The sequence below is a fragment of the Tursiops truncatus genome, chromosome 3 (genome assembly GCF_011762595.2).
Source record: "Tursiops truncatus isolate mTurTru1 chromosome 3, mTurTru1.mat.Y, whole genome shotgun sequence".
In the NCBI taxonomy this organism is placed as follows: domain Eukaryota; kingdom Metazoa; phylum Chordata; class Mammalia; order Artiodactyla; family Delphinidae; genus Tursiops; species Tursiops truncatus.
Genome location: NC_047036.1, coordinates 109724603 through 109745126, shown reverse-complemented (window position 1 = coordinate 109745126; position 20524 = coordinate 109724603). Strand labels below are relative to the sequence as shown.

The 20524-nt window shown below is 41.3% G+C and overlaps 2 protein-coding genes across 4 annotated transcripts in view; one reads left to right on the top strand and one right to left on the bottom strand.

Annotated features, from left to right (window-relative positions):
• Positions 1 to 3784, top strand: part of KIF3A (kinesin family member 3A) — an 82415-nt gene extending 78631 nt beyond the window's left edge. For all 3 annotated transcript variants that reach the window (XM_019924407.3, XM_033853155.2, XM_033853154.2), the window contains one exon: positions 686 to 3784. In XM_019924407.3, coding sequence (XP_019779966.2) covers positions 686 to 734 — 49 coding nt within the window. In that variant the 3' untranslated portion in view covers positions 735 to 3784. The remainder of the gene's footprint in view (positions 1 to 685) is intronic.
• Positions 3785 to 8666: 4882 nt separating this feature from the next.
• Positions 8667 to 17676, bottom strand: IL4 (interleukin 4). The gene is given in 4 exon segments (NM_001280657.1): positions 8667 to 8828; positions 11768 to 11893; positions 17162 to 17209; positions 17485 to 17676. Coding segments are annotated over 4 exon segments (402 nt in total). The 5' UTR covers positions 17620 to 17676; the 3' UTR covers positions 8667 to 8735.
• Positions 17677 to 20524: the final 2848 nt, after the last annotated feature.

The window sequence follows — 20524 nt, the reverse complement described above, 5'->3', positions numbered from 1 at the left end:
AAAAACCAAACAAATGTGAGCTAACATTCGCCGAGCCAAATCCAGCATCTCTGTGTGCCAGAATTAGCCTGCTGTATTATGAAAACAGTAAATGGCCATAATTATAGACAAATATACATGATAAGTGGTTTATTGATACTACATTACATTGCTTGACAATGTTCAATGTGATATTCCTCATTAGAAGCACATGTTTCAGTGTGCTAATAAGCAAAACTGCAATAAACATGATAGATTAATGGAACATTTCCATCATTTCCTACACAGTCATTTGTGAGTTGTTGCTTCAGATGATTTGTGACTCTGATTTTCACTGAATAAGCTGGCATCTTTAGCATACCCCAGAAGAGATAATAAGGGGGTTCAAATCTGGCAAGCATGCAGACCGCTTGGCCTGTCCACATTGTCTAGTCCAGTTTATTGTTCACTCACTCCTTCATCACTGTGGGTGGTGGAGTGGAGGGCCTTGCTATTGTGCTCACTCTAGGTGACCTTTCCCTAGCCTGAAAAGGCAGACATTAATTGATCTCATGGTCAAGCATGTCAAACCTTGGCCTGTTTCTAGAGTCTATGGCTGCCTGGTATTATCTACTACAATTTACATACAATTTACAATTATGTAAAGTGTTTGCATTTCAATCTTTTAGGAAAGCATTCATGTTTTCTTTTTCTCTTCTCCAAACAGAAAGCGTTCTGCAAAGCCTGAAACTGTAATTGACTCTTTACTTCAGTAAATGTTACAGACTTAAAGTCAGAATAAAAATTAGTGATATCCTCATGCCTGGACAAAACCTTTGATTAAAACACTGAAGACTTTTGTGTTATTTCAAATAATGGAAGCTGTAGATCATGCAGTAAGACTGGAACTAATAATTTGCCTAATAACTTTTAGTCTATATATATTAAGTTAATATAACATTAAAATTGTACAATTGGTAATTGTTCAAATTGTCATATTAGTTTTCAACTTATACTGTGCAGGGAAGTTGAGAGAGCAGCTTATACTATAGAGAGTTGCAGTTTAAATGTATACATAAATCTGCTAGTGATTTACTCAACTACTGTATATTTAGATAACCGGATATTCAAAATAGAAAAAAAAATATAAGTCCTGTTTTGCACATAGAAAGTTGCAGGTCTAATTGTCCTATGTTTTCCTGTTATATATGAATGTATGGGCTGCAAATCTAAGAAATGATTCTATCCTAACACCCACCTGGCCTTTTATAATATGTTCTAATTTTTATACTAACATTCATTGCATTTAAAATATGAGATGGGTGATCTTATTGATCTATAGAAAATTTTATAATTCTATAGTCAATCTTTAGAAGTATACATGTTTAAAAAACAAAAGTTGAAGATATGTTTCATCTGGACCTCTCAGGATTTCTTTTTGCCACTTTGACTTCAAGTCAAATTTTTTGTTTGTTTGTTTTGGTTTCATGTTTCTTGAAACATTGAATCTGTACCTGAATACAAAGGAGTCACAGCTGCAGAAAACTAAGAAGCTAAATACTGATCACTAACATTTGCCTCTATGGCTATTATTTTTTTAAATTCACTTTGAAACATGATTAACTGATGCTTTCCTGTGTCTGAGTTCTAGATTTTGATGAAAATTGCTCTGTTTCTCCCAAATGAGAAAGATCTTCGTTTTCTAGAAAATACAGACAAAGCAAGAAAAATATCTTTTAATTCTTTGCCTTTAAAACACTTTGTTTTGTCTTTCTTCTTATTTTATAAAGAAAATATTCTTCCCTGAATTTCTTCCATTGACAAATCCAGTTAGACCATACCTCTAAAATAAAAATTATTTTTATTTTATAGTAAAAAAAAAGTCATAGAATTGTTTGTTCTTTTGTTGACTGCTTACAAAATTTTTATTTTTTTAAAGTTATGCTACTCCAAAACCACTATATATATATATGTATATATATATCTCTCTCTTTTATGAGTTTTAAAATTATGTAATCAGCCCTGAAACGCATTGGCTACAAGTTTTAAGACTTCATAAATGAGTATTTATTAAGTTAACATTATTTTAGTAAGTTTGGTTAAATATTGGCTTATCATTACAAAGATGTATATAGAATGGGGGTGAGCGAATGTAGCGTTATTTGTGAGGTGGTGGTAAAAATGTGTCCATAAATTTAAAGTACATTCCAGAGGTGATGTACTAAATATCCTGTGTATGGTGAATATTTTCTAGGTAATAAGAATTGCAGTTAACTGGCAGCATTTTCTTTGTAACGTGTAAGATAGTTAGACATTTATAACTTTGTGGGGCATTGTTTAGGTACCGTGAAGACTTGAGGTGAATTTATGTCTTGTAAAAGCTTTGTGTAAGCAGAATATCTTGGCAATTGTAGATGCATATTTAACTCTGTTAATAATAACTCTAGAGAAATCTTAATTTTACCAGTAGGAAAAAAATATGACTACTTCTTCTTTTTAAAGAATGCACGTGTCTACCCTTTAACCATCCAGTTAATAGAAAAGGAATAACTTTAGAATTAAGCTTTAAAACATTATAGAAAATTTAAGCCAGTATGTTAGGTTTTTTTTCTTTTCCACGCCATAGCAGTAACAAAACGAAATCTATAAAAACTCAAAACGTTGAGAAATTTTAAAAACAGGCTACTTTAGCAGTTTTTTTTTAAAGCATTTATATTAGAACTGACTATACCAGATGGGCATTAAATAGTCATCTTATATAATACCAAGATTAGATATTGGAGCCAGGCCTGAGTATCCATGTGAAAACATGGGAACCTGACTTTAGAGCTCTTCACTTAGCTCTAATCATAGTAGTTCTATGGTTTCTTCACAGTTACTTTGTGTCATTGTCCATAAATGAAATATTTTGCAACTTTGGTGTTAATTTCATGAAAGGCTATAGATGAACAAACTTGCTCATTATTTGATATAGGAAGCAGATTTAAAATGAGTGTCACATATAAGTAGGTTATTGAATGGCTATTTTTCTCTTTAATTTAAAAAAGTAATATTTATTAAAAGGAGCCTTGGTAGAATGTTGTTTGTGGTATGTTCTTTAGTAAACCTTGCAATTACATGTAGTAATAAGGATATTAAAATATAATAGTATTCCCCATTTTTGTCTAGATTCTTGTGAAGTATAAGAGTAATCAAGGTGGCGGGTCTACATCTATGTGTTCGTCCCACAAGTAGAATCCATTTGACATGCTGTGGCATCTACTTTCTGGGAAAAGGGGACTTTTTTTTGCTGCAAGAAATTTAAGGTTACTTTGGGGGAGAGGGTGGTGCTACTTCAACTGTAACATGTTTTTAAAATTATGATTATAGGTTTCGGTTGTTTTGTTTCTAGTCTTTTAAAAATATTCTTTCCCTTAACTCTTATCTTAAGGAAAGTCCCTCCCTTTCCTACAGGGCTGTGAATTAAAGAACGGGTAGAGTTTACATTTAAGTATGCCAGTGTCTGCCCAGTTTCTTAATGTATGCATTTGTTTTCCTTTTTAGTTATTCTTTGATCTAAAATGGTAGAAGAAAACATAGATCTTCCTAGTGCCTTTGAACTTATACTGTAGTCTAATTTAAATCATTAATAACTTAAATAGCGTTACTACAATACTGTATACCGGCCAGAATTACAAATCGTATGATAAGTTTGTCGTATTAATTTCAAAAGCCAACTTTCGTTGTATTTTATGTATATATTGTATTTGTTCAAGTTGTATATATTGATATTGTATGTATACATACAGCATGGTTAAATAAGAAATAAAAACCTTTACCTAATGCCTGTAATAGTGGTCTGCTTCTTTACTGAGCTATTTTTGTGTTTATGTCCATCCTGATCTTAATAGGCAGGTTCTTTGTGCTTGGCTCTCAGTTTCATGAGGTTAAGAGAGACCTGTGTAATTTCACACCAGAAACTCTTAATGTTGTGGGTCTTTAAACAGAAATCATCATGATACGGAAACCTGGGAGAGATGTTTTTTAAAATGCCCCTTCTCGTTGATAAAATTTATTTTCACCAAAAATATTTTAATCCAAGTTTTGTTATCCTTGTCATTAGGTGTTTGAGAACAGAAACTTAAAGAAGTCTGTATGGAAAATAAAGGTAAAAGGAGACGTTTCTTATTGGTAATGATATCATGATATCTTTCAAAAACTTTTAAGGAGCTTAAAATATCTCCAAAACAATAACATTGCTTGGATTATTGTTAATCGTGTGTTCTTTGGACAAACATTTATTGATTACCAGGCACTGTGCTAGGCAGCCTCAAGAAGTTCACAGAGGACATTGAGAAGTTTTGATTTGTTAGCAAGTTTCAAAGGATTTCAGTGTGCTTTTTGTGTAGAGAGGAGACTCCTCTGGCCATTTCAGGTCTTGCTCTCTTCCTCTTCCCAAGTGCTAGCTAGTGTAAAACTTCTACACATGTTTGTAGAACATGGAAATAAAATTAGAGGCCTGCCATAGTGTAAGCAAGATAAGCAATAGTGCACCTTCCCACCCGCGGCCCCTCCTCCCCAGTTGAGTTCTGGAGCTGTGATACTATCACCAAGCGACACCACTAAGGTGCACCCTCAGGGAACCTATTACTGCCTGTGTTGTCAGGATGCTGCTGAGGTCGTTGTCCATCCCACCTTCTTATGAAGACCCTCAAGAATCTCTTTTTAAAACCAAGTACAGAAAAACACAAAAACCCCAAGTACCAGCCTAAGGTAACACAGTTAGTATGTGACTGCAGGAACTGTTCACATGATTCTGAAGCTGCAGCCTAAACTTAAAGCAAGCTTGGAGGAGCCTTCTAAGCACATGTTATAACATTATCTGAATGTCTCATTCTTAAGCTTTTTCATTTGCAAAGCAAATCAAGTATTCAGTCCTCCTTCGGAAGTTGAACAAATGTGTGGGAAAATGATTATGAAGAGGCTACTTCAAAAAGAACCTGTTTCCTCTCAGCATTTATCTTGGGCTTCCTGTGACCCAGTCTTCAAGTTACTTTTATCAACGTTATCAGAACATCACTTTGTCTTACCCAAACACGTTTATGGCTCTGACTAAAGAATATGACAGATCAGACATTCTTCTACACCTGCTCCCCTCCCCTACCCCTTTTGAGAGGACTGGGGAAATTTTAGTTTTTAATCAAAGACTTTATTTCTCCAGTTTTACAAAGGAATTTAACTGGGACTTTACAACTGAATAAAATATTTCTCAGAGTTGATACCAATCTTCACAAGAGGATATTGCCTAACCCAACCTACCAGAGTCATTACAGAAATATTATGTTTGCCTTGATTTCTACTCCATCATGAGTTATGCCACTCAGTCACCAGGTGTCTTCTGTATTTACTGTGGACCCATGCTGTGCTGAGTAGAAGGTCCTTGCAAAGCTCATGACCATGTAAGTGGAGAATGACAGTGCAGCATGTTGAGGGCTGTAGTGAAGGAGAGTGCATGGTGAGCTACCAGGCACAGCATTCCTCCCTAGCAGCTGACACAGTGTTAGAGACCGAACGTTGAACTAGGAAGAAGTTGACACGAAGGATGGATTAGAAGAGAAACACTAGAGAGCTGAGGAGAGAACGTCTGAGTGCTCGGGGCAAAGACAGCTAACTAGGAGGTTTTAGTACTCCACCTGGGAATGGAGCTCCAGTTGAACTGATGACTTGAAACAGGAAATCGGCTCCGAGACTAGAGAAGGTGCTTGCCTTGCCCTCATTGGAAAGTGGTAGGAACTGCGAGGCTCACCTTGTATGCTGGGAGGCCAGCCCATGAGAAAGCTGTACCTTGCACTCTGCCCTGAAATTCCCCGTTCTCAGATGATTTGGGAGAAGCCGATCAAGATGACATGCATAGGAGGGTGGGAAACCTGGACAGGGCACTGGCTAATAGCAACAAGAGAGCCCCTGGGGCATTTTTATCAGAGACCGGCATTTCTAACTTGCCCAAGAATGTTTCAATGAAAGACATTCAGCCATAGATTTGAGCAAAATGTTTTTTTCTTTCACTTGTTTATTCAATAAGTATTTATTACCTACAAATACCAGTTAGAGATAGAATATATTCATAGGTAAAAGGTGGAAGTAGCTGATAGCAGGGAGGGAGGGGATCAGCCTTTGCTCTCAGTGTCACACATTCCATGCACAGATAAAAGTCACGTCCTATGAAGTAGGTATGGGCTGTAACTAAGTTTCCTAAGTGAATGTGCCTAAGCGACAAGCATCTCAACTTTCACTTAATCCTGAAGTTTCTTCGCTCATTCTTCTTATGTATGTCCTCCTTGATTCATGCTCTCTCACTCCCTTGGTAAACTCCAGGGCTTACTGTTGGGTATTTCCGTCCGTGGCAGACCTGCCTGGAGCCTGCATATGTCCCTTCTGTGGCCTGTTCTAAATCTTTCTTCCGATTGCCTTTCCTTTTACCATTCTGGCCTCATACACAAACTATAACCCACAAGTCATATCCTGTGGCAGACTACAGCTCACATTAGCCATTGAATGCAAATGAGTCTCAATCAAAGAAGAAAGGAAATTAAAATTTTCATTGTGGCCTTAGAAGGCTCCATGACTCTCTTAGTTACTTGTTGCCCTTGGCATACTGGTATTTTATGTGGGCAGGGTGAAACTGGCTGTGGTCAGGGTGAGACTTTAAGCTTTTGATTTGTTGCCTTATTTTGAAAGGGTTAAAAAGATGTTGCATGTTTTGGTATAATTTTAGTACTAGTATTAATTTTTGTCATGTGTGTGAGCAAGAATGAAAAGAGAATGCTCATTCACTGTTACTAGATCCATATTCTTGCAGAGAACATGTCTTTAAAAGGCAAATTTCAATGACTTGACACTTGTTTTTCTCCTTTGATTTTTTAAAATAACAGCTTTACTGAGATACGTCCATACTATAAAATTCATCCTTTTAAGTATATAATTCAGTGGATTTTAGTATTTTCACAGAGTTGTACAACCATTATTGAATATGTCATATCAAAACATTTTCCCTGCTCCCAAAAGAAACCCTATGTCTATTAGCAGTCACTCCCTCTTCCTTCATCCCCGCAGCCCCTAGCAACCAATATTCTACGTTTTGCCTCTATGGATTTGCCTCTTCTGGGCATTTCATATAAATAGTCATACCGTATGTGACCTTTGTGTCTGGCTTCCTTGATTTAGCATAGTGTTCCCAAGGTTCATCCATACTGTAGCATGTGTCAGTACTTTTCTTATTATTGCCAAATAATATTTCATTGTATGGCTATGGCACGTTTTGTTTATCCATTCATCAGCTGATTGACATCTGGGTTGTCTCTACTTTTTTGCTATAAATGAATAATGCTGCTATGAACATTTGTGTAGAGGTTTTTGTGTGGACATATGTTTTCAGTTCTCTTGGTGTAGCTACCTAGGATTAGAATTACTGGATCATATAGTAACTATGTTTAATCTTTTGAGGAACTACCCCACTGTTTTCCAAAATGGCTACCATTTTCCAATCATACCAGCAATGTATGACAGTTCTAGTTTTTCCACATCTTCACCACCGTTTGTTATTGTCTGTCTTTTTAATTTTAGTACTTTAACTTTTAAAAACTTTTTATCACTTATGCACATGGTCACACTCACAGACTTTAAATAGAAAGCCAAAAATCTCCTGCCCTGCTTTCACTGTTTCTTATTCCAAGTCCCATTCCCAACAGTCCACCCTCCCTTTTTTGTTTTTAGTTTCTCTGGTGGTTACCATTATAATTCCAAAGATTTCTTGATTTACTTACTATTGGTTTTACTTTATTGTTTTTTTCACTTTTTATTATAAAAACTTTCAAACACGTGTAAAAGCAGAGTAGTGTAATCAACCGTCATGTACCCATCCCCAACTACAACATTCATCAATTCATGACCACCTTGCCAACTATTTTTTTAATCAACTTTAGATATTTTGTATTGATTTCCCCATTGAAAAGTGAGAGTTTACCTTATTTATACTGCCCCTTCCAAATTTTTTATAGTAAGTTATTTTTAGATCTTGTTACGTTTCCAAGTTTGAATAAATACTTAAGTCTCTTGTTCCATCAACCTTAGACAGTGTTGGTGCCCCACCTCTCAATCTTTCCTTTTGCTTTTACCTCTCAATCATTTTGAGCTATTCCTTTTCTGTTGTCAGTTTGATAGCATTTAGTCTGTTCTGTAACCATAATTAAGTCTTCCATGCTTTGTCTATTGGTTGGTTCGAAGCTTGAGAATCAAAAGAATTTACATTATTAGGACATTAAATATTGTTCACTGCAGTGCCAGGTAGTGTGCTAGAATTATTTCCCCACCGTGGACTCAATATAGCAACCCTTGTGCCAATGGGAAAAGAATGTTCTAAGCATCCAGTTGACACTTTTTAAATTCAGAATTACTTGATAGTCAGTAGGACTTATGGACCCACTCTGCAAGCTCTTTTAATTATCATTTACATCTTGTGTGGCCTTGTATTCTTTAATCATTTCATGCATTATGTCCCCAATGAGAGAGGGAACTCCTTGAGAGGGAAGTGGTCTTTCCTTTCTAATTCCCACACCAATTTTAGTCTCTCAGTAAATTAAATTGGTTTCCCCAAAAGTTGGCAAGTAAATATAGTCTATGCCATTAAAATGACATCATGCTGTCAGATTCTGCATATACTTTATTTTATGATGAGTTATAAATATATAAATATTTTTAAAATAAGGCTATTAAAAACTCATAAATTAAAATATTCAGCTTCAACACTTTGAGTATTTCTCCTTCATAATCATCTTTAGCCTTTCCAAGAAGTCTTTCAACGTACTCTTCTTGGCTTCATTCACAGAACAGGTCTACAAAAGAAACATTTCATTAGTTTTCATCGCTAAGTATTTGAGTCTTGCTCATGCCTGTCTACCTGGGTCAAGCCTATGCTGCCACTTGCCGCCTGAGCAATGATCAAACCAGGGCCTCCAGTCTGGCTTGACTCTGCCACTAGGCCAGCAGGGTTTGCCTGTTTTTGGTGCATGCTACCTACACTCCTAGAAATGGCCACTGTACCATCACTGTCTGCCTTCAGGGTGTGGCCATCCCTGGAGAGGTGTGTCACAGCTAGGTTCTGCTCAGGGACGCGTAACATGAAGGTGGAGGCTCAGACCTGCCTGCTGCCATCTTGAGCCCGTGCCATCTGGACTGCTGAGAGAGAGATTCAGTCCCCCTGCCCATTAACCAGAAACATCATAGCTTGGCAGCCCTTCAGGTGGAAAGGATTCCTGGTACCTACCACCAGGCCACTGCTTCAGTTTGAATCTCAGCTCTACCAAATTATTAATTGCATTGCTTAGGACAAACTACTTCGTTTATAAAAGCTTCAGTTTCCTCCTTTGTAAAAGGGGAACAATAGCGCCTACTTCCTAAGATAATTAAGAGGCTCAAAAGAGACAATGAGGGCTTCCCTGGTGGCGCAGTGGTTGAGAGTCCGCCTGCCGATGCAGGGGACACGGGTTCGTGCCCCGGTCCGGGAAGATCCCACATGCCGCGGAGCGGCTGGGCCCGTGAGCCATGGCCACTGAGCCTGCATGTCCGGAGCCTGTGCTTCACAACGGGAGAGGCCACAGCAGTGAAAGGCCCGCGTACCGCAAAAAAAAAAAAAAAAAAAAAGACAGTGTAGTGTCATCTCCCTGTTTTATTACCTTGTAAATAAGGCAGCAGGGAGGGGATGAATGTCCCCAATTCCTCTACTTGGCATTAGATAACATCCACTCTTGGCTCTGCCTCTTTCCTACCATCAGTTCTCCCCTCTTACTGGATCATTCCCACTGGTATACTGACATGCTCCATATAGACCTCACCTTAAAAGAACTTCCTTCACACCATACCTGCCCTTCAGCTATTGTTCTGTTTCTCTGCGACGTTATAGAAGAGCACTTCGAAGGAGTTTTTATACTCAGTGCCCCTTTCTTTTCACTCCTCCCCAGCCCCATTCTCTATGGAATCCACTCTAGTCAGGCTTTCATTCCCGAATCTCCACTTATATCAGCATCACCGGTAACCTCCCTCATGACAAATCCAGTGGCCATTCTCAGCGTTCATCGTTCTTGACTGTTAGTACATTTGACACAGTTGATCACTCCCTTCTTCTTAAAAGAGTTTCTTCACTTGCCTTCTGGGGTGCCATACATTCTTTGACTTCTCCTACTTCACTGGCTACTTCTCAGTCTCTTTTGCTGGACCCACCTCTTCCTGACCTCTATATGTTAGAGTGCCTCTGGGCTCCGTCCTTGGATTTTGTTCTTTCTTTATGTGACTTTTCTTTTTTAAAGCGGCCCTGCTTTTTTTTTTTTTTTTTTTTTTGGCTGCGTTGGGGCTACGTTGGTTCTTCATTGCTACACGTGGGCTTTCTCTAGTTGCGGTGAGCAGGGGCTACTCTTCCTCGCGGTGCACGGGCTTCTCATTGCCGTGTCTTCTCTCATTGCGGAGCACGGGCTCTAGACATGTGGGTTTTAGTAGTTGTGGCTCGCGGGCTCTAGGCGTGTGGGTTTTAGTAGTTGTGGCTCGCGGGCTCTAGAGTGCAGGCTCAGTAGTTGTGGCACACAGGCTTAGTTGCTCCGTGGCATGTGGGATCTTCCCAGACCAGAGGGCTCAAACCCATGTCCCTTGCATTGGCAGGCGGATTCCTAACCACTGCGCCACCAGAGAAGTCCAGGCCTGTGGCTTTAAACAACATCTTTCTAAGCACTCTTCACTTAATGTCACAAGTTCTGACATCTCCCTTAAGCTTCAGACTTTTTCAACAATCTTATCAACATCTTCACTTGACTATTAAGTAGGTACCTCAGACTTACTATGTATAAAATTCAACTCCTGACCTTAAGCTCAGCCACCAGCCCTGATCACCCCCAGTCTTCCATATCTGATAACAGCACCAACCATTCCCCAAGGGGCCCAGGCTAGGAATCAGGAGGCCACGTTTTACTCTCTCCCTCACCCCCACAACAGATGTGTCAGCAAGCCCTTCTGGCTCTATTTTTGGTTAATATCCCAAATCTAACAATGTCTGCTGCTTCCACCCTGTCACACCCACCATTGTCTGCAGGCTGGAATACTGTGGTAGCCTCTCAACAGGCCATCTTGCTTCTATGCTTACCCCTACTCAGTCTATTTACTGCACAGTAGCCAGAATGATCATTTTAAAAATTACATAAATCAGATCGTGGTCTCTGCCTTGCTTAAAACCCTGTGGGAGTTTCCCACCATGCTTGGGGCAGAATCCATAGGCCCTGTGTGATCTCCTATTAAAATCTTCCTCCCTCACTCTGATCCAGGCCCTCCTATTAATCTTTGAACACATGAAGCTCATTTCTACCTTAGGGCCTTTGCACAGCTGTTCCCTCTGCCTGGAATGTTCCTTCCAAATCAGTAACATGGCCGGCTCTGTCACTTAGTTCAAATATCTGCTCAGATGATGTCACCAACTACTAAATCAGCCCTCTCCCTCAGGACCCCTGTATGTTCTTTATTCCTGTATTTTTCTTCATGGCACTTATCACTACTGGAATCATATGTTTGTTTGCTTTTCTCACTCACCCATTACAACATTCTGTAAGAGCAAGAACTGTATCCCCAGTGCCTAGAACAGTACCTGTAAGCACACTCACAGAGCCTCAACAAATATTTGTCGAATGAATGAATGGGTTGATTAACCAAGGGTACTACTATTTATAAGGAGAAATATCTTAGAAGTAAGGCTGCCATCCATTGGAAGGCAAGCTGTTGGCATAATGCAGCTTACCATGTTTGCCATGCTGCTGAGGTTCCTGTGAAGTCCACTCAGGGGTTTGTTGAAGCACTTGTGGTGTCTGTAGATATGCCGAAGCACAGTCCCGGCCCTGCAGAAAGTTTCCTTCTCAGTTGTGTTCTAGAAAGAGAAATTCCACAGATAGCCACTGCTAGCTTGATTTTGAACATTGGAGAGAGATGTTTCCTTCTGATTTCTTCTTTCCAGAAGGACAAGTGGAGAAGGTGAATTTGCTCAACTGTGGATCAGGTATTCAAGTATTCCTGCCATGTGAATGGAGGCTGCTCGTCACAGCAAACAACCTCTTCCAGTTACTTGCAAATGCAGCAGCCTTTTCCTGAAACCTCCCAATTTCTTTTCCCTTGGAGGGTTTTGCTGAAGGGGTACCTGAATCAAGTCACTCAACTAAGTAAATGGGAGAGTGGGGATTTGCATGCGGGGCCATCTGTCTACAACCCATGTCTGTTTCTTTATCCCATGCAAGCTCTTCTTTCTGTGGATGCAGTTGTATGTACATCAGCTCGTAATCAGAGTCTGCTCTGTCTTATTCCTGTAATTTATAGTTTTTGAATCCAGGTTCCCTGGAAATCCCACATGTTTGTTGAATAAATGAATGCCCATCCTTTGACCTGGACAGTGCCACTTTGGCCAGCACTCTCCATTTAACCCTCCCCATGGGAAGTAGCAGTGTGAGGAGATACATGTCCCCACACAGCTAGACGTGAGTGCCAGGATCAGAGCTAGGTGCCCCAGGAGTGTGGCCTGGGGAGATGAGGGGAAGCTTCTGAGAAAGGGTGCTGGGCCTTGGACAGAGTTTCTGTTAGGGGCTTCTAGCCTCGAATGTGCAGGGTCAGAACCTCCTTGGAATGCTGGCAGCCCTGGTGTGAGTCTGGCCACATGGCTCTTCCTGGGGACCTTTGAGCCTCAGAAGAGGGCTTGTACAAGTGCGGAACCAGCTCTTTTTGAGAACCTGGGAGAGGGAATGTGTCTCGGCCTGGTCAGGCCTGGTGTATCCTCTCTCTCTCCACTGAAGAACAAAGGCCCGGAGCCTGGAGGGTGTCTTAGCTTGAGCCCAATCCAGCTCAGATAAACCTGTCTCCAGCCTCTGCCAGGACCTGCTCTTGTTCCTTGCCACTCAAAATGTGGCCCATGAAGCAGCAGCGTGGGCGTCACCTGGGAACTTGTTAGAAATGCAGAATCTCAGACCTCCCTCTGGACCCACTGAGTCACAATGTGCGTTAACAGGATCTCCAGGGGATTTATGTGAAAAGCACTGTCCAAGCAGCTTTCTAGGGTCTTCCGTATTTTTTCTGATTACCAAACTTTTTACTATAAAAGTAATATACAGGGGGCTTCCCTGGTGGCTCAGTGGTTGAGAGTCCGCTTGCCGATGCAGGGGGACACGGGTTCAAGCCTGTTCGAGCCTGTGCTCCGCAACGGGAGAGGCCACAACAGTGAGAGGCCCGTGTACCGCAAAAAAAAAAAAAAAAAAAGTAATATACATTCAACAAAAGTGAATTCACTCATTATCCCATTAGCCAGAGAGAACTACTGTTAAGATTTTGCTAACTATCTCTCCAGATTTTTTAATACTTTTTTTTTTGCAATAGGGACCAACTATTGATACTCTTTTATAACCTTTTTACACTTAACATATAGTACTAGCAATTTCTTACATCATTCAGTAATATTTAAGAACATGTGATTGAGAGCTGTGTAGGAACCTACGGCATATTTGTGCCATAGTTGGTCAATCCCCTATCACTGCAGTTTTTTGCTTCTGTAAATAAAGTGGCAGCAAGCCATCTGTATAAATCTTTGTGTTCATCTCTTATTTCTTTAGGCTAAATTCTAGGAGTGCAGTTCATATTTTAGGGTTTTTCCAGGAAGATCTTGACCCAGACCGAAGCGCCAGAATCCTAGACTACGAAAGCTTCCCCTTTCCGCTGTGGAGCTTGACGGCCCATGGGCAGGGCCTTTGGAAGGACATGTATGTACTTAATGAAGTACATGTCCTTCCAAAGGGCGTATACTCTGGCTGGAAATTTAAGAGCAGCACCAGTATCTCTGGGCTCTGGGAGTCAAGAAACCTCCCATAAATCACCATACCTCTGGGGGGCTTTGTGGGTGAGCAGAGGTGGCGAGGCCAAGGAGAAGGCAGACACTAGCTGAGTATGCAGATGGAGGCAGACGCCTATGTTGCTGGAGAGAGAACAATGAGGTTCAAGAATGCCAAAAAGAGAAGAGATCCTTTACTTATTTGTCCATCAAAATCTGATGAGCCTTTTCTAAAACGTTGGCTAGGAGCTTAGAAATTATACTGTCTCCGTTTTGAGTATGTAGCCATTTAAGGTAGGAAAACACCCTCTAAAGATATTTTTCAGGGACTTCCCTGGTGGTCCAGCGGTTAAGACTTCGCCTTCCAGTGCAAGGTGTGCGGGTTCGATCCGTGGTCGGGGAGCTAAGATCCCACATGCCTTGCAGCCAAAGAACCAAAACATAAAACAGAAGCCATATTGTAACAAATTCAATAAAGACTTTAAAAATGGTCCACATGAAAAAATCTTTAAAAATAACTAAATAAAGATATTTTTCAAAAGACTTTCTAAAGGTGATTAGGATAAGTATAGAAAAGAGTTTGAATCAAATGGAAAACTTTTAAAAGAAGGAATTCTAAGGGTCTTTAACTAGTTTTAGTTAAAGTCCTTAATGTTTTAGTTCCATTGGCATTGCGGCAACAGGATGACACTCTGACCGCCCACTTTTTCGACTGCTTGTCCAGCTTTCGCTGCCTGAGTGTGTCTTGCTTAGGGCATACCTTGAGGAGCCATGCGGACTCTGCAGTTCAGAACTGCTCAGGAAAGAGGCTCAAAAGGGAGGCCTGGTCTGCTGCCAGAAAGAAGCCCACCCCTCATAGGAATACAGAAGTGGTGGCACACCATTTGGGAGACTTCGGTGCAGGGATTCTGCTAGAGTTCTAATGGGTCTTGACTAGCTTCATTTAAGGACATACAGATCCATCCTATATGTATTGTATTCATTATCTCCACTTATGCCCAAATTTAGTCAGCGAATGTGATGTATGAAAAGAATCCTCTACTTTCACTTTTAAAAAAAGATTTGAGGGTTGGCATAGAGCTCTCTGAAAAATTACGGACTTTTGCTCCCTTTGGTAGTAGGAAATACCTCCAACTAATGGTCCACCCAAGAAGTCCTTCCTAGGCCAGCCAGCTTGCTTGCTTTCCACCTTTCTCTTCCTCAGACCACCTAACTTCAGAGACACTCGGGAGGCATTGCATGTGGAACCCAGGATTTAGATCAGCACATTCTTCCAGCATTTGCCAAGAGCAGGATGCCACCCAATTTGGGCATAATGGAACTCTTGATCCCCAAAAGCACTAAAATGAATATGCTGGACTTTGGAAAGATGTTCTTCTTGAGAACACAAAGAAGTAACTTTTCCTCCCACATAGCATCTTTGTGGGTTTTGAAAATAACAACCTTTCTTTGTTCTGAAGTATCTTAATAGATAAGTAAGCAGTGCTGAGTCTTTGAGGAAAAGAGAAGAATGGAAAAACAAGCTTGTTAATCCAGGAGGAATAGAAGCAGTTCGGGAGAAGGCATGAGATAGGTAAGAGTGAAGGAAGGCAGCGGGGACTGGCCTGCACCTTGGCGGGGGTGAGGGCTGGCTGGGTCTTCTAGAGCAGCCCAGAGTGGGGTCGCACTGGGCTCGCAGTCATGGAGGGTTTGATCATTTCCTAACGCTGGCCTCTTTCTTAGAATGATTGCTTCTCTACAACCAGTTTTTGCCTTTAATCAGGAGTTATATCATACAATACCATTTTCCACTAACTCAAGAGTTGGATTCCAGCCAACTTTCAAAATTGCTTTCAAATCTTCACATGTAGAAACTGAGGCACAAAGAGGTGCGGAGACTTACCAAAGGCCACATAGTTAGTTAATGGCAGAACTGGGGCTAAAGCCACAGACTGTCTCACTTCCAAACCCTCGGCACTTCTGCTGGGGCCCTGCCCTTGGCTTTGGCAGCACCCTCCCAGCAGTGCAGCCAACCTCTGGAGAGCCCAGAGCACAGCTCAGTGGACTCCTGGCTATTTTATTTCTCTATATATACAATATTAATATATGAGATATATAAAGTATCAATACATTATATATGTATAATATATAAATTTATATATATATATAAAATCTCCAAGTCCTTCCAACCTGCTGATGGACAGATACAGTCTGATATGGGATGAGATTCTGAAGGATAAAATTATATAATATGTATTATATAATATTATGTATTATATGTTTATATTATATACTATTATATAATTACAGTATTATATATCATTGTATATCAGACTCCTGGAATAATCTTTAATGAAGTGAGATAGTCCAGATAAAGGCCCGAAGACCAGCTTTGCTCACGAGCAGGACAGGCCTGCCCTGTGGCCTGGGTGCTGGGGTGTGGCCCTGCCCAACCCATAAGGCTTCACTCCTGGCCAAGTCTAGTACATGTGGAAAGCAGGTGGTTAGGAGACCACTGGTAAATTGAAGCTTTGGGTTTTTCATTCTCAGTCGTGTGTTTCCATGAAAACAGGAACTGATGTGCAGAAAGCTATTGATATGGCTGTAGTCATGTGTTTGTCAGAGAAAAATGCACTATCAGCTGTCAAATCTATCTCCTCCCACTGCAGATCGGGGGGTGGGGGTGAGATGCAGCAGGAGGAGGAAAGGTGAGATGCTCTGGTAGGAGCAGCCGGAGGCAGGGATATGTCGGCCCCTGTCCAGCAGGACGGTTCTGGACAGGCCAGAGGGGAGTTGGCAGGACAGAGCAAGATGAGGGTCTCTGGACAGCCATGCCCGGAGCCGGTGGGCTGTTAGGTGACCAGGCTGCGGAAGAGGAGGGGCTCTGGCGATACCTTTCCTGTTGCCATAGGAAGTCTCTTAGACAAAATGAAAGCTCTCTCAACGTGTAATCTCAATATCTGTTTTTGTGAGAGTATTTGGTTTTTCAGAAATATATGGGCCAGAAAAATTCTCTCCTTCAACAGCATTTATTGAGTGCCTCCTATATTCCAGGTACTCGACCTGGGTTGGGTAAAATCCTAAAGAGCTTTTCCTGGACTGGGATCTGAATTATGACTACAAAACCCAAGCTTTCTATTATACATCTTCTAAATCAAGTGAAACCAGAAACACCAAAATGTATTTGAGAGTAAAGATCAGAATTCTCAGTCTTTGAAAACATTTCACCCATTATAGTTAATTTGGGCCTGTTCCCTTTATGTTAAAAAAAAATTTCTTGTTCGAACACTTGTGGATGGCTCTCCTCACCAAGTCACCTATCTGCCAAAGCAGACCCGGGACAGCTCTTACCTTTGTGGTGGCAAAGACGTCTTCTACAGGCAGCTCCATGCACAAGTTCTTGGCCCAGGCAGGAACGAGAGAGCAAGAGACAGAGTTACCTCCAACTGCACAGGGTAAGCCTTGCTGAGCAGCTCTGACTCCCTCAAACTGAGAAAACTTCCTGTGGTCCCTCGGGTGAAAAAAGTGCCAGGAGACAAGTCTCCACACTGCTCCCCATCCTATCACCAACCACCAACTACCAACTCTCTAGAAGCTGTTATGTTCTTTTCACAGTCTAAGAAATATGCACAGCATCACCAGAACATCTGGAGAGATGGTACCAGATAGCTTACCTTTTTTGCTGTGAGGATGTTCAGCGTTTTGATGATCTCTTGTAAGGTAACATCGCACTTGTGTCCATGGACGAAGTTGCTGGTACATGCCAGTAAGCAGACTAGCATTGGGATCAGTTGGGAGGTGAGACCCATTAATAGATCTCTATTTGCACTGACAATGTGAGACAATCAGTTTACCAGGAGAAGCTAACAATGCAATTCTGACAAAGATATCTCTATATATAGATTTAAAATTGCTGAAACTGAGGGAAAATAAGTTTACATTGGAAATTTTCATTACACCAGGTTGTCAGTCATGTGGGACCAATCAGCGCCTCTCTTCCAGGAGAAAAAATGCCTCACAAAAACAGGTAAAATGTTCCTGTGAAATCAGACCAGTAGGAAAATGAAACCTTTTTTTTTTTTTAAATTAACTACAAAGTATCAGCATAGGAAATTACACCATAATTTGCTCTTTAGGTTAGTCTTATCAGCTTGGGGTTGCTGCTGGCTTTTTGCTTTGCATAGAAGGAGGAGGCCACAGGTGTCCGAATTTGTTTCAGTGCAGCCCTCCTGGGGAAAGATAGAGTAATATCAAGAAAGTTTGACTTGATTAGTATTTCAACCTGGCTTCTTCCAAGTATGGGTGGCATCTGGGAAACTCTCCTTTTGTGGAAAAGCTGATCTGGGGTTCTTTCTCTGGGTAGAAGGAAAGTAATAGGCACAGATTCTCTCCTGTCCTAGCACTCAGGCATGCCGTTCTTCCAAATTGAGGATTTTGGCCAAGGACTTGTAATATGAGGTGGGGCTTAGTTAGGGTCACATCAGGTCCATAGGTCTTTAACAATAAGGAGGCTCTAGGCAAAGTATGCCTATCCTGAGCTTTCAGTGGTTAAGACTCAGCACTTCCACCGCAGGGGGCGAGGGTTCGATCCCTGGTCAGGGAACTATGATCCCACGTGCCGTGTGGCAAAATAAATAAATAAAAGATAAAAGTAATTTAAAAAAAAGGAATGACCACTTTGAAAATGGAATTTAAATACAACCTTAGCTAATTAGGGAAAAAGAGCCATAATTTCACAGATTTACCAATCAGTTGTCCTGATGAAGGTGCCACCACTTGCCCTGGTGCTTCAGTCTAATCTCTATGGACCTGGTGACGCGCTGCACGCCCCCATTGTTCACTCAGATGCCTGCGCCCCAGAACGCGACTGCTTATTCCTCCCTGAGCCTCTCCTTCTCTTTCCTCTCCACTTCCCTTCTCTTGGTTTCTGACCTTCCTCTCCCTACTGATTTCCTCTGGAAGGTCACACAGAAAAGATGACTGCTAAGGTCATTCCTGCGTTTTGGCTCTTATTGCAGTGATTTGTACTCCGTGAAAGAAAGGATCTGGATAGTTGTATCAAATAGGTCCTTGTGGGCTTCCCTGGTGGCGCAGTGGTTGAGAGTCCACCTGCCGATGCAGGGGACGTGGGTTCATGCCCTGGTCCGGGAAGATCCCGCATGCCGCGGAGCGGCTGGGCCCGTGAGCCGTGGCCGCTGAGCCTGCGCGTCCGGAGCCTGTGCTCCGCAACGGGAGAGGCCACAACAGTGAGAGGCCCACGTACCGCAAAAAAAAAAAAAAAGGTCCTTGGACCATATTTAGGATCCTTCCATTGGGACTGTGCAGGGGGTTTGCCGGACTCAGTGCAGTGACTTCTGATACCAACTGTGTGGAGTTGGGCCAAACCTCCCAGGTTAAGGGCACAGCCTCCACAAGACTGCCCTCATTTTATACACTGGCTGAAAATTTGGGAGTCCCCAGTCCACCTTCACTTCTGGCCAACTGGCTACCAGTTTGAGTTCCCACTATCCTCTCAGGTTCAGTAATTTGCTAGAATGACTCACGGAACTCAGGGAAACACTATACCTAAGGTTATAGTGTTATTACAGCAAAAGGATACAAATCAGACCCAGCCAAAAGAAGAGACACAGAGGGTGAGGTCTGGGAGGGTCCCAGGCACGAAGCCTCCTCTGTCTTCTCTCCCTGGAGTCACAACATAGTGCTTCCGCAGCACCTTGATGTGTGACTACACACAGAGCATGCCAACCAGGACAGCTCATCAGAGCTTTGGTGTCCAGTTTTACTGGGGTGTCATTCAGTAGGCATAACTGACTGAATCCTTGGCCACTCGATTGACCTTATCCTCCAGCCCCCTCCGTGGAGGTCGGGCTGATATCACAACAGCTTAATGGTGTGACCAGTCCACCTTGAGTGGCCTCATTAGCATAAACTATTAGGCCCTGCCACAAATAGCAAAGATACTCCTATAACTTGGAAAATCCCAAGGATTTAGGGGCTACCTCCCAGGAACTGGTGACAAAGACCTGTCAAATTCTTCGTTCAAGGGGTTTGGAGGTTACCTCCCAAGAGCCAGGACAAAGATCAGACCTCTCTGGGTAAGTTAATTCTTTTTTTTTTTAATAGCTATTTCTTTTATCCCCCAGTTTTATTGAGATATAACTGACATACAGCACTGTATGTTTAAGGTGTACAGCATAATGATTTATCTTATATATCGTGAAATGATTACCATAAGTTCAGTTAACATCCATCATCTCATATAGATACAAAAAAAAAAAAACCAATGTTTTTCCTTGTGATGAGAACTCTTAGGATTTACTCTCTCAACAACTTTCAAATACACCACAATGCAGTGTTAGCTACAGTCACCATGCTGTATGTTACATCCCCAGTTCTTATTTACAACTGGAAGTTTGTACCTTTTGACTACCTTCATCCAGTTCCCCCTCCTTCCACCTCCCACCTTTGGTAACTGCAAATCTGATCCCTTTTTCTATGAGTTTTGTTTTTTTAGATTCATATGTGAGATTATACAGTATTTGTCTGTCTGAGTTTTCACTTCAGGTTCTACGTTGTCACAAATGGCAGGATTTCCTTTTTTATGGCTGAATAATATTCCGTTGCACATATACCACAAGTTTTTTATCCATTTATCCATGATGGACACTTAGGATGTTTCCATATCTTGGCTATTGTAAAAATGCTGCTATGAAC